A 13,068-nucleotide genomic window follows, 5' to 3' on the forward strand; every position below is an offset into this window, starting at 1 on the left:
AAATCCTGATTTCTGGGCCTCATCCTCCGGAAATTCTGTTTCTTTGTTACTAATGTTGTGGCCCCACCCCATAACAAAGAAACAGAATTTCCGGAGGATGAGGCCCAGAAATCAGGATTTTTAAAAGGTTCCCAGGTGATTCTAATGTGCAGCCAAGGTTGAGAACCACTGCTCAAGATGCTGCGTTCCTAACAAGCTTTCAGGTGGGCTGATGCTGCCTGTGCTCAGCCACACGAGTATTAAAGGCCCACACCAGTGGTTCTCAAATTCTGCTCTTCAGTAGAATCACTTGAGGGAACTTTAAAAATGCTGATGTCCAGGCCACACCCCACACTAATCAAGTCAGAATCTCTGGAAACAAGATCCAAAGGGAAGAGTTTTTCGAGTTCTCATGTGATTCTCCAGCTTCAGATCAGTGCTGTGCATCAGTGATTTCGCTCACTTTCACCTGCACCAGAATTCCCTGGAGAGCTGCTTAGAACAGACTGCCGGCCCTAGCCAGTGTGGCTCAGTGGGTAAAGCGTTGGCCTGCAGACTGAAGAGTCCCGGGTGCGATTCTGGTCAAGGGCACATGCCGGGGTTGCAGGCTCTATCCGCAGTAGGGGGTGTGCAGGAGGCAGCCAATTCATGATTCTCTCTCATCATTGATGTTTCTCTCTCCCTTTTCCTCTCTGAAATCAATAAAAATATATTTTAAAAAAACCACCCGACTGCTGGGTTGCACCTCCGCAGTTCCTGAATCAGGTCTGGATGAGGCCTGAGGATATACATTCCTAATCAGTCCCAGGAGCCTTGAAAGTTGCTGGCCAGGCATCACTGCACTTTGAGAATTACGGCTCTACACTGTGATCTGTGCGCACATTATGGACTTAGGATCTAGGTCAGTGCACCCTGCGATGCACCCTCCAGGCTTAGCGTGTGCTCAGTGATAGACACGAGGAAAGGTCACTAAGCCAGGTGAAAGGTCTCCTAATTGCTCTGGCATTCAGACCAGTTTCCCTTCTCACAAGGAAGTGCTTTGCTGAAGGCCACATATTTCATGCTTGCTTTCTTTCCTGCTCTAGTATCAATAACAACTCTAAGAAAGAAAGGAAGTTACTCTGATAAAGATTTGTCCGTAGTGAACACGAGACTTACTTTTCACCACTGTTTCTTTGTCCAGGCGGCCCACACACCTTCCCAGCATGGAAGCCACAGCCTAGACCTCTCTGAATACTTAACTAAGTCGGCCTTGTCCTTTCCTATTGTTGCATCACACATTTCTTTTTCCTTAAAATAAACACTCTCACGTTTCCAGGTGTTTGCTGTCAACATACCCAGTAATATTTGCACAGCATTTCATCTCCAAAAGTCCGGTTTGATCAAGGGCACAAGCATAAATATCAATGCAGTGGCCATTTGTAGCAGTTCTATTAGCAAGCATTTCATAGTGCTGTGAAGAAAGGTAAACCAGCTTTAGGAAACAATAAAATTATTCACCAGATATGCCTTACTATACCAAAGGGATATAATCAAATATAGGAATATGGAGATAGTTTTTTTAAAAACATCCAAATAGCCCTAACTGGTTTGGCTCAGTGGATAGAGCGTTAGCCTGCAGACTGAAGGGTCCCAGGTTCGATTCTGGTCAAGGGCACATGCCTGGGTTGCGGGCTTGATCCCCAGTAGGGGACGTGCAGGAGGCAGTCAATCAATGATTCTCTCTCATCATTGATGTTTCTATCTCTCTCTCCCTCTCCCTTCCTCTCTGAAATCAATAAAGATATATTTAAAAAAACAAAAAAAATCCAAATAATTGAGAGTTCTCAATCTCAAAACATTTTTGGCAGTTTTAAAGCCACCTACTCTAAGTTCTCGGTTATTTAACAGCAGCCAAGATCTGCAAGGTCATCCCAGTAAGAGCAACTTGCTGACCACGAAGCATGGCCTCAGCAAAGTAGCTGCCACTCGGAGGAGCCTACACCCAGCACTGGGCTACCACAACTCGACTACAACCTGCATCCAGAAGCACCTACCTTGGTTGCTTTCTTCATAAATCGTGCATTATCTTTCTCAATATCATGCCAGGAACGAATAGGAACCTTTAATTCATCTCCAACCACCATTCCAGGTCCTTGGGTGGGGGGACCCCCTGTAAACAACATAATCCTGGCTCCGGTGTTTGGAAAAGTGCCCTAAAACAGTAAACGGCAGCATTTTAGAAGCAGACAACTCCACCCCCAGTATGTTTCTGTTTCCCTGAAAATATACTACAAACATGAGTTCTCATCAGCTATACTAACACTAATATTGCAGAATAACACAGATGACAATGCACAGAAGCAGCCATACATATCTCTTCCAACCTGAAGGTTGTGTACATTTTTATTAATTTACTGTGAGCAGTTCCCATTGCCCTAATTGCTGTGTGTTTCTCATGAAAACTTGGTAAATTTTAAAACATCGAGGGCTTCTTCAAGGTGGATAATAATAACTGAAGCACTTTCTGATGAATTAACAGTCATCTGACTTAGGTTGCAACTGATTCTCACGCACAGTTTGAAAGCGACTTCTGAGAGCGAGTATGCATGGTTTGAAGGGTCCAGTCGATTCTGTTACCTCCAACAAGCCAACAGCAATAGACAAGGCAACACCAGTGGATCGCAAAGGTCTCTTCCCCTGATTTACGGGCCATGGGTCCCTCTGCAGCTCCCCCAGAAGGTCAGTGAGGTTCATGTCAATCTTGTGAACAGGCTGCAGAAACCTGCATGATTTTGAATAGACACATCCATCTGGTTTTAAAACGTACTCTGGTCTTCAGCCCTAAGTAATACATAGTTACTGCTCTTCAAAATAATTATTCAGAATAAAAAAACGTACAATTTTTGCTTCCAAGTTATCTCTAACTACAAAAACAACTCAAAGCAATTTTATTAAAAAATACATCTTGCCCTAACCGGTTTGGCTCAGTGGATAGAGCGTCGGCCTACGGACTGAAAGGTCCCAGGTTCGATTCCGGCCAAGGGCATGTACCTTGGTTGCGGGCACATCTGCAGTAGGGGGTGTGCAGGAGGCAGCTGATCGATGTTCCTCTCTCATCGATATTTCTAACTCTCTATCCCTCTCCCTCCCTCTCTGTGAAAAATCAATAAAATATATTTTAAAGAAAAATGCATTAAAGCCTAATATATAGCAATTTATATATTTGTAACATGAAAAAAAATCAATTTGAATAGGTGCAAATCGTAAGTTTCATTATGTGGACAATCTTCATCATTCTGAAGATTCATAATTTGTGTTTCTTTTGAGCCTTGGGAGTAATAGAGAGTAACACTGGTTTCTTAACAGCAGAAGAGAATGGCCCCAGCAGGCCAGGCAATGTATTTTATCATGTTTGCTGAATATTAACCCAGCCAGGGCAGCCCCAGACACTCAAGGAGCTGAGTGAAGTAAGTGCCTGATTTCAAGTTTGAGGACACCCAACAGAAGCCTTTTCAGTTTTTCTTAAGAATCAAAAAGGAAGCAGCCATGTGTATAAGAGGAGGGGCACAATGGTCTCAAACCCTTTGTAATGATACAAGGCTAACAGGAAAAGCATTCCTAACAACCTTGCCACACATGTATGTAAAAACATTTATAATTCAGTTACATATGATACACAGATATTATTGTGTTAAACACATTATTAAACATTAAATATTGGTCACACTTAATTTATTTTTTCTCTCTAAAAGTAAGAAACTGAAAATTTTAACATTTTTCTTCGCTTGAGTGGTTTGCCCTGCATGCCAACTACTGTATGTGCAACACTCTACATCGGTACCTCACCTGCTCGAAACAAAAGGGTGCTCCTGTGGTTGAGCAGGTCTTGCCTGTTGCATGGGCATGGCAGGCTTGGTCAGGCCAAGCATATCCTAAAAAAGAACCAAAAAGACTCATTTCCTCTAACACTGAAAGTAAAGGACTAATTAATTTTTAAGAAATACCATTGCACCCAGTGGCTCAGTGGTTGAGCATTGACTCATGAACCAAGAGATCACCAGATCGATTCCAGTCAGGGCACATGCCCACAGGTTGTGGGCTCGATCCCCAGTAAGGGGCATGCAGGAGGCAGCCAATCAATTTCTCATTAATGTTTCTATCTCTCCCTCTCTCTGTAAAATCAATAAAAACAAATGTTTTAAAAAAAAACTTTGCTCTTGCTTGTGTACAAGTTAAAGCACAAACCTGTATCTGCTTTGCAGTTAAATCCTTGGTCCCTCGGAAGACATAACTTTTGGAGATTCCTTCACAGCTGAGTTCATGAACCTGCACCATCCTCCCAAACGTGATCAAACCCACCAGAGCGTCTGGCGGAAGGAGACTCAGAGACATTTGTAGAGATTCTTTGAGTGCTTGAAGGTCCTCTTCTTCTAGGCATGTGTCGACCACATAGAGGAAGACTAGAGGAGACTGTGGACCTCGCTTTATACAGAGAAAAACAGCATAGTAATCAATATATAAATAGACAGATTCAGCTCTTTTAAGTCAAATCAGGTATGTAAATAACAAGTCTTCAACTACATTTACTGTCTGGAGATTAGAACAGCTAAACAAACATCATTTAATAACAGGTCCTGCCAAAACTGGTTTGGCTCAGTGGATAGAGCGTCGGCCTGTGGACTGAAGGGTCCCAGGTTCGATTCCGGTCAAGGGCATGTACCTGGGTTGTGGGCACATCCCCAGTAGGAGATGTGCAGGAGGCGGCTTATCTCTCATCGATGTTTCTAACTCTCTATCTCTCTCCCTTTCTCCCTGTAAAAAAATCAATAAAATATATTTAAAAAAAAAAAATAACAGGTCCTATTAAACTGAAAAAAAAAAAAAAAAAAAAAAAACCTAACTAAAAGAAAAAACTATTTGTACCTAACAAATTATTCCACGTTTTTGAAAGCCTTCTAAGTATCAGACATTGTTCCAGGTCCTGGGATAACTCAGTGATCCAAAGCAGCAAAGATCCCTGCCAGCCTCAAGGAGCTAACCTTCTGGAATGGAGAAGGTAAGGGGATTGCAAATGCCAGGAGTGTAGGTAAAGGGCTGGTTCTAGTATTAAATGGCAGGTCAGGGCAGTCTCATTAAAAAAGTAACATTTGAGTAAAAACCTGGAGGACAGGGAGGGAGGAGGATAAGAGTCCACCTGAGCACAAGTGAGAGCAAGGCCCACAGGCAGAGCACTGCAGGCATGCTTGTTCCTGGCATGCTAGGAGGCAAGACAAGGAGGGCCATCTGGCTGAATGAGGAAACTAGCAAAAACTGAGGTCGGAGTGGTAACACAGAATTGGCTCACAAAGGGTTGTGACACTATCTGTTACTCTGGACAAGGGTAACACATGGAAGGAGAGTTAGAGAATGCCCTAGTAATTCAAGTGAGAGGTGGTGGCTGACCCAGGATAGCAGCAGTGGGAGAAAAGTGGATGGATTCTGGATAAATTTTGAATATAGACCCAATGGGATTTCCTAATGGATTAGATAGGGGATGAGAGAGAAAGTCAAGGGTGAATTTAAGGTTTTTAAGCTGAACAACTAGAAGATAAAGTACCATCAACTGAAATGGAGAAGGCTGTAAAGGACAGGGTTTGAATTTATTCAGTGCTACCTCTTTTTTATAGCCTTCTCCCAAGACCTGAAAATGTCAGAAAGTGCACATGAACCATAACTTAATGTTTAGAATCTTGCTGCCCTCACAACTTTAACTCCACATGGAAGATAAAGCATTTCAAGAGAATCTCAGTATTTAACGTTAAATGTGCAACAAACCTGTATCATGTACTCAATTGTAGAAAACTGGGGCATCAATTCAGCAGGCTGATTCACCTCAGATATGCCTGTGTAAGCTGGAGGAAACTGAAGAGATGAAAACAAAGCCATGTGTTATTAGGGCTGAAAAATTTGTATGTTATACCTTTTATTTCCCATTTATAATAATAGTTAATGATAATATATTAATTCTGAAAACACAAAATAAGCATATTACTAAAATACAAAAATCAGAATTTAAAGTCATAACCATGCCTTATATTTACATTTCATTATAACATTTTTAAATGCAGCTGTAGGTTAATTATAACTTCTAAATGATTAAAAAATACACCATCAAAAACCATTGTCCTGCAAACTAAAGGCGGAGACTTTAGCTGTCTCATCAATAGTCTATGCAGTGGTTCTCAACCTTGGCTGTACATTAGAATCACCTGGGAACCTTTTTAAAATCCTGATTTCTGGGCCTCATCCTCCAGAAATTCTGTTTCTTTGTTATGGGGTGGGGCCACAACATTAGGAACAAAGAAACAGAATTTTAAAAAGATTCCCAGGTGATTCTAATGTGCAGCCAAGGTTGAGAACCACTGGTCTATGCGGAAGACCAAAGCTTTTATTTGGGTTTATTATTTCAGCTGTTACCAATAAAGTAAAACATGTTTGCTGTAGAAAAATTGGAAAGTACAGGAAAATATAAGAAAACAGAAAGAAAAACCCTCACAATCCTATCACTGTGAGGCAGTCACTGTCAACATCTTGGCATTTTTTTATTTTTTATTATTTCTTTATTGATTTCAGAGAGGAAGGAAAAGGGAGAGAGAGACACAAACATCAATGATGAGAGAGAATCATTGATTGGCTGCCTCCTGCATGCCCCCAACTGGGGATCGAGCCCGCAACCCGGGCATGTGCCCTTGGCCGGAATTGAACCTGGGACCCTGTAGTCCGCAGGCCGATGCTCTATCCACTGAGCACTGGCTAGGGCCATCTTGGCATTTTTACTTCCAGACTTTTCCTACTTATGCACAACTGAGGTTGTCCTACATATACAATTTTGTGACCTGCTTTTTGTGCTTAACATGTCACAAGCAATTTCTTGTTTTTAAAACTCCGTCCAAACATTTTATATTCATAGTTTATAGGTTGAATTTTCGCCAAAAAAATTTTATTATAGTAAAATACATATAAATTTCACCATCTTTATCTTTTTTCAGTGTACAGTTCAGTGATCTTAAATACATTTATAATGTTGTACAACTGTCTTCACCATCCATCTCCAGAACTTTTCATCTTGAAAAAGTGAGACTTGGAATCTATTAAACAACAATTCTCCATCCCCCCGTCCCCCCCCCCCCCCCCCCCCCCCCGCGCAACCCCTGGAAACCACAGTTCTACTTTGTGACTATAAACTTGACTACTCCAAGTACCTCATCAAAATGGTTTCATACAGTATTTGTCTTTTGTAACTAACTTATTTCATTTAGCATAATGTCCTTAAGGTTTTTCCAAGTTGTGGCACATATCAGAATTTCCATTTTAAGGATAAATATTGCATTGTATGCATTATACCACATTGTGTTTTTCCATTTACTTGGGTTGCTTCTATTCTTTAGCTATTGTGAAAACGCTGTTATGAACATGGATGTACAAGTATCTCTTCAAGACCTTGCTTTCAATTATTTTGGGTATATATCCAGAAGTGGAAATACTGCATCATTTGGTAAGCATCTCTAAAAATTAAGCATCTTTTCAGGTGCTTATTGGTCACTTGTATATCTTCTTTGGAGAAATATCTATTCAAGTTCTTTTAAAAAAAATATATATATATTATTGATTTTTCACAGAGAGGGAGGGAGAGGGATAGAGTTAGAAACATCGATGAGAGAGAAACATCGATCAGCTGCCTTCTGCACACCTCCTACTAGGGATGTGCCCACCACCAAGGTACATGCCCTTGACCAGAATCAAACCTGGGACCCTTCAGTCCGCAGACCGAAGCTCTGTCCACTGAGCCAAACCGGTTAGGGCTCTATTCAAGTTCTTTACCCATTTTTGAATTGGGTTGATTGACAGTTTTTTGTTCTTGAGTATTAGGAGTTCTGGATATTAATCTCTTATTAGATATATGATTTGCAAATATTTTCAGCCATTCTATGGGTCTCCTTTTCACTCTGTTGACATTGTCATTTGATACCTTAGAATTTTCACAATAAATTATATTAAACACAGATTATCAATTCAGAATGTACTAGGAGTCCTAGCTGGTTTGGCTCAATGGATAGAACGTCAGCCTACAGACTGAAGGGTTCCGGGATCGATTCCAGTCAAGGGCACATGCCTGGGTTGCAGGCTTGATCCCCAGTAAGGGCGTGCAGAAGGCAGCCAATCAATGGTTCTCTCGCATCACTGATGTTTCTATCTCTTTCTCCCTCTCCCTTCCTCTCTAAAATCAACAAAATATATATTTTTTAAAATGTATATACTTCTGAATCTCTCATGGAGATAATTTGGGAATGGTATCTACTTATAGTTTCCAAGCCTATAGTTACTCATCAACTGTACATTATTCTTTTCATCCCCGGGCTTATTGTTGCTATACCTGAGAAAGAGACTGCTAATTGTAATTATAATAAAATATATGAATAAATAAATGCATGTTTTTATACCTTAAGGTCTACTACAGCACTGTACATTATGTTGGGCACAAATTTTTTCTGACAGCTTTATTGTGGTACAGTTTATATATCAAGAAAAACCATCCATTTTAAATGTACAATTTAATGACTTTTAATAAATGTACAGCATTGTGCAATGATGACCACAATCCAGTTTTAGAACATTTCCATGATAGGCACATTCATTTTAAAGAGTCTTTCTTGTGATTAACTAACATCTTCTAGTTTAGTAATCTAAAATTTTTTAAGCCAAAAGAAGCTCAACACTGATACTTGGACCCTAAAAGTTAGAAAGATCAGAAAACGGAAATTCAGTAATGTCCACTATCCAATTAGAATAAACTGAAGTCAAATGAAATATAAACAACATATCTGTTCAGTTATGGTAACATATTCACTGCCTACAGAGAACTTATTAGAGCTATCACCTTGAGTTTAGCAGAAATTGCTGCCTGCCAAGGCACAATTCAACATCACTTAATTTTTTCTTTCTTTTTTTTTTTTTAACAACATCACTTAATTTTTTCCAGAGTAGTACAATTCAAACAAAGAAAAATACTTTAAAAAATATTCACATACCTGATTTCTTTGGAAACAGAAATTACAGGCCCAAAGTTTTGCCCGATAATCAACTTGACTGTGAAAAAAAAAAAATCACAACTAGGTAATATGTTCATTTTTAAGGTAGAAAGCATTCAAATGTAAACTTCAAGTTTAGTAAATTGCACAGAAGTGATTCTGTATGGGTGTATGGATAAAGGTATGTAACACATTCACTGCAGTTAGAGTTCTGGCTGTTAAATACAACAAAGGTTTCCTTCAAATAGCAGTAATGAGACATTAGTAAGTCCTTTTTTCTTCTTTTCCAATTTCCTAGATAATATTTAAAATGTTATACTTTATATGAATTATAGCTTATATCCTTTTGCCATGTTATCTTGGAACATAGTCTTAGTAATTTTTCTAACATCTTTATTGTTCAGATATGTGAAACTACTAAATTTTGATACTAAAAAGTTTATTTCACAGAAGGAAAAACATCCCAGACTTTCACTTAGCTCACTTGAAGCAAAGTTGAGCAGGCATGCTTCTGAGTTGATAAAATTCCTAGAATTGGTTCAAGATACTTTAGTTGCCTCCCCGCTCCACTTTCTACATTTAGAAAATTAACAATAAGTGACTATCATTTTAAAAGAAGGCAGCAACATCCTATATGTGGACACATTACATAAAGCAAGGGAATGAAGTAAAAAACATTCCCTCATATAAGAATTTTATCTGTGGGTGGGGGGAAAAAAAGGACACATATGTAATACCCTTTGTAATACTTTAAGCAATAAAAAAAATAAATAAATAAATAAATCAAAAAAAAAAGAATTTTATCTGTTAAAGAATATTAATGACACTCTTCACCTATTTAAAAATTCTTTCAAATAGCACCCACATTTAAGAGAAATATCACAGGGACACAAAAATTTATACTTAACAATAAAATCATTAAGAGTTAAAATTTCATCTGTAGCTCAGTTAATTAGAGTGTCATTCTAATACACCAAGGTTGCGGGTTCCATCTCTGGTCAGGTCACATAAAAGAGGCAACCAATGAATGCATGGGTGGGTGGAGCAACAAATCCATGTCTGTGTGTGTGTGTGTGTCTTTCTCTCTCTAAAAATCAATCAATAAATAAAAATTTATAAACAAACAAGAGTTAAAATTTCTTCTATTATATCATCATTATACTAAATAGGTATGAGAAAACTGTCTAAGCTTTTTTTTTTTTTTTTTTTTTTTTTTTTTTTAAATATATTTTTATTGATTTTTTACAGAGAGGAAGGGAGAGAGATAGAGAGCTAGAAACATCGATGAGAGAGAAACATCGATCAGCTGCCTCCTGCACATCCCCGACTGGGGACGTGCTCGCAACCCAGGTACATGCCCCCGACCGGAATCGAACCTGGGACCCTTCAGTCCGCAGGCCGACGCTCTATCCACTGAGCCAAACCGGTCTTGGCCTGTCTAAGCTTTTTGATTTTTTTTTTTTTTAATGCTTTAAAGGGCACCAATAAAATTTAAAATTGGCCCTGACTGGTTTGGCTCAGTGGATAGAGCGTCGGCCTGTGGACTAAAAGGTCCCAGGTTCGATTCCGGACACATCCTCAGTAGAAGGTGTGCAGGAGGCAGTTGATTGATGTTTCTGACTCTCTATCTCTCTCCCTTCCTCTCTGTAAGAAATCAATAAAATATATTTTAAAAAAATCTAAAATTGACCTAAATACAAACTGAAAATCAGCCCCCAAAAAGTGAATTTCAAATCCTTTCCCTCTACTTCCACCTCATTCCCTCATAAATTCTAATTTTATCTAAAGTATTATGCCAGGGAGATCACTTTATTTTTAAATTTTCATTTGATCTTGAGAGAGTCAGAGAGAGGGAGAAGGAGAGGGGGGGGGGAGGGAGGGAGGGAGGAAGGGAGGAATAGGAGAGAGAGAGAGAGAGAGAGAGAGAGAGAGAGAGAGAGAGAGAGAGAGAGAAACATATGTTATTCTACTTACTTCTGCATTCATTGATTGATTCTTGTATGTGCCCTGACCAGAGATAAACTTGCAACCTCGGCAGATCGGGACAATGATCTAACCAACTGAGCTTCCTGGCCTGGGTATCAGGGAGATTTCTAAAAGCATTCATCAACTAAGAATCTCACCATCGCCCAGCCAGTGTTGCTCAGTGTTTGGGGGTCCACCTATGAAACAGGAGGTCACGATCAGGTCCCATGCCCAGGTTGCGAGCTCAATCCTCAGTAGGGGGTGTGCAGGAGGCAACCAATCAATGATTGTTTCTCATCACTGATGTTCTGTCTCTCTCTACCTTCTCCATTCCTCTCTGGAATCAATAAAAAGCATGTTTAAAACAAAAAAAGAATCTCATCATCTACTAATCTCAAATTTGATGCCTTGCCCAAATTCAATCACTTAAATGAGAATCACAGAAATGTCATAATTTACTGTATTGATCATTTACTAGTTTTTAAATGAATTCATACCAAAGTGGGTTGAGAATGGCTTTGCAAGTTGGCCTGCTGCACAGCACAGGTTCATACTGTACAGGGGGCAGGTCTAGACGTTCTTTCAAAGGTGTAAGGAGACAAGCCAGAGGTACAACCATTCTTGTAGCCTCGAGACGGCTAGAAGGCCACACATTCCAACTGAAACGCACACCATCTCGTTCTTCATTCTGCTGAATGAACTCCAGATACGTTGCCATAGTCTAAAAAGAAACTGAAGATAAAATTTTAATTGTATGTGAAATTGTCAACTAAACTTCAAAGATAAAAAAAAAAAAAGAGCCCCCTAGCCCAATGTTTAACACTAAGTCTGGAAGAAACTGTCACTGTAGGATGAGAACACTTGCTTCCCGATGACCCCCAAAAGCTGATTAACTTCACAGTTATCTTTGACTACTGTTCCTTCCTCAACCCTCCTCTCTAAAACTTAAAAAAAAATAAAAGGAGCAGGAGGCTTACAATCATTTGATCATCTCTAAGCTGCATTTAAACCTCCTCATGTCATCTCATCATCTCAGCCAATCATTTCAGCTCCTTGCCCAAGGGTTAGCCTCAAACTCTGTTTCAGCATCCAGCTACCTTCCTCCCTAATCCCTTTCCTTCCTTGCTCTACTAAAATAAACACCACTCAATTTTACATGCCAAGTGATCTCGTTTTTGTGCCCTTTTCTCTCCTCCCTTTGTTACCTGTGGAGGAAATAACTGGATATTGATGTGGGAATCTAATTCATAATGGGAACAGCCACCAGTTCTGAGTGAATTCTTACTTGGAATCATCAAAATTACAAAGGAAAGTTTGCTATTATGCTGAGTGACTTCCTCACCAAGACCTCTCTACTCACCATGGTTGCTCATGCCCATGCCTTGAAAGATTCCAGTAATAAAATAGTCATTCAGACTAACTTTTTCAAGCCCCAATAACACCAACTCCATCAAATATCTTATACATCCTGTTTACATCCTAAAATCTAGGCTAACACACGTCTCAGCTATTAAGGTTTAAGAGAACAAGCACCTCAAGGGGAAGCAAATTAAAGAATCTACAATACTACTGGCCTCTAGTGCTCATTTCATACAGTGCTGAATAATAACTGTCTCCATGTTATTATGTGAAGCGCCTTACTGTAATGATTTGAACGAAAATAATAGTAATATATGGTTAGATGCTGGGGTCCAACCCCAGCAGGTCCAGAGGTCCCCAAAGGTGTGGACGGAGTCGGTGAAGAAGGAATGACACGGAGACAGCGTTCAGTTGATCAGCATGGTTGGGTTCTCTAGCCAAGTTCTGGTTTGGTTCTCTCACTAGGATCTTTTGCCATGTTCTGTCCAGCGAAGTTCTTCTGTCTCTAGGTTCTGTGTGTAGGTTCTGTGTCCTGTTGTCTTGTTACATCTGTATTTATACCAGTTGATTCCAATCCTATCCATCTCTATTCCAAAGGTTAGGGCGTTTCTTATCTCCATTCCAGGGAGTAAAGATTATGTAGCTTAAGCATGATTTTTCGTAGTTAAAGTGATTAATTACCCACCTGGCACTTAGTTAAGGGGTTTTATTCCCT

At 39.7% G+C, this 13,068-nt stretch overlaps 1 protein-coding gene across 3 annotated transcripts in view; it reads right to left on the reverse strand.

The window, feature by feature from the left end:
• The window catches only part of SEC23B (SEC23 homolog B, COPII coat complex component), a 45,413-nt gene that overhangs the window by 27,382 nt on the left and 4,963 nt on the right, over positions 1-13,068 (reverse strand). For 2 of the 3 annotated variants that reach the window (XM_059705448.1, XM_059705449.1), the window contains exons 2-9: positions 11,492-11,726; positions 9,030-9,087; positions 5,776-5,862; positions 4,207-4,443; positions 3,808-3,893; positions 2,599-2,743; positions 2,016-2,174; positions 1,317-1,432 (exon numbers count right to left, since the gene is read on the reverse strand). In XM_059705448.1, coding sequence (XP_059561431.1) covers positions 1,317-1,432; positions 2,016-2,174; positions 2,599-2,743; positions 3,808-3,893; positions 4,207-4,443; positions 5,776-5,862; positions 9,030-9,087; positions 11,492-11,712 — 1,109 coding nt within the window. In that variant the 5' untranslated portion in view covers positions 11,713-11,726. The remainder of the gene's footprint in view (positions 1-1,316; positions 1,433-2,015; positions 2,175-2,598; positions 2,744-3,807; positions 3,894-4,206; positions 4,444-5,775; positions 5,863-9,029; positions 9,088-11,491; positions 11,727-13,068) is intronic. The other variant, XM_059705450.1, reaches the window with a different exon arrangement.

Source organism: Myotis daubentonii, chromosome 8, assembly GCF_963259705.1.
Source record: "Myotis daubentonii chromosome 8, mMyoDau2.1, whole genome shotgun sequence".
Lineage (NCBI taxonomy): Eukaryota > Metazoa > Chordata > Mammalia > Chiroptera > Vespertilionidae > Myotis > Myotis daubentonii.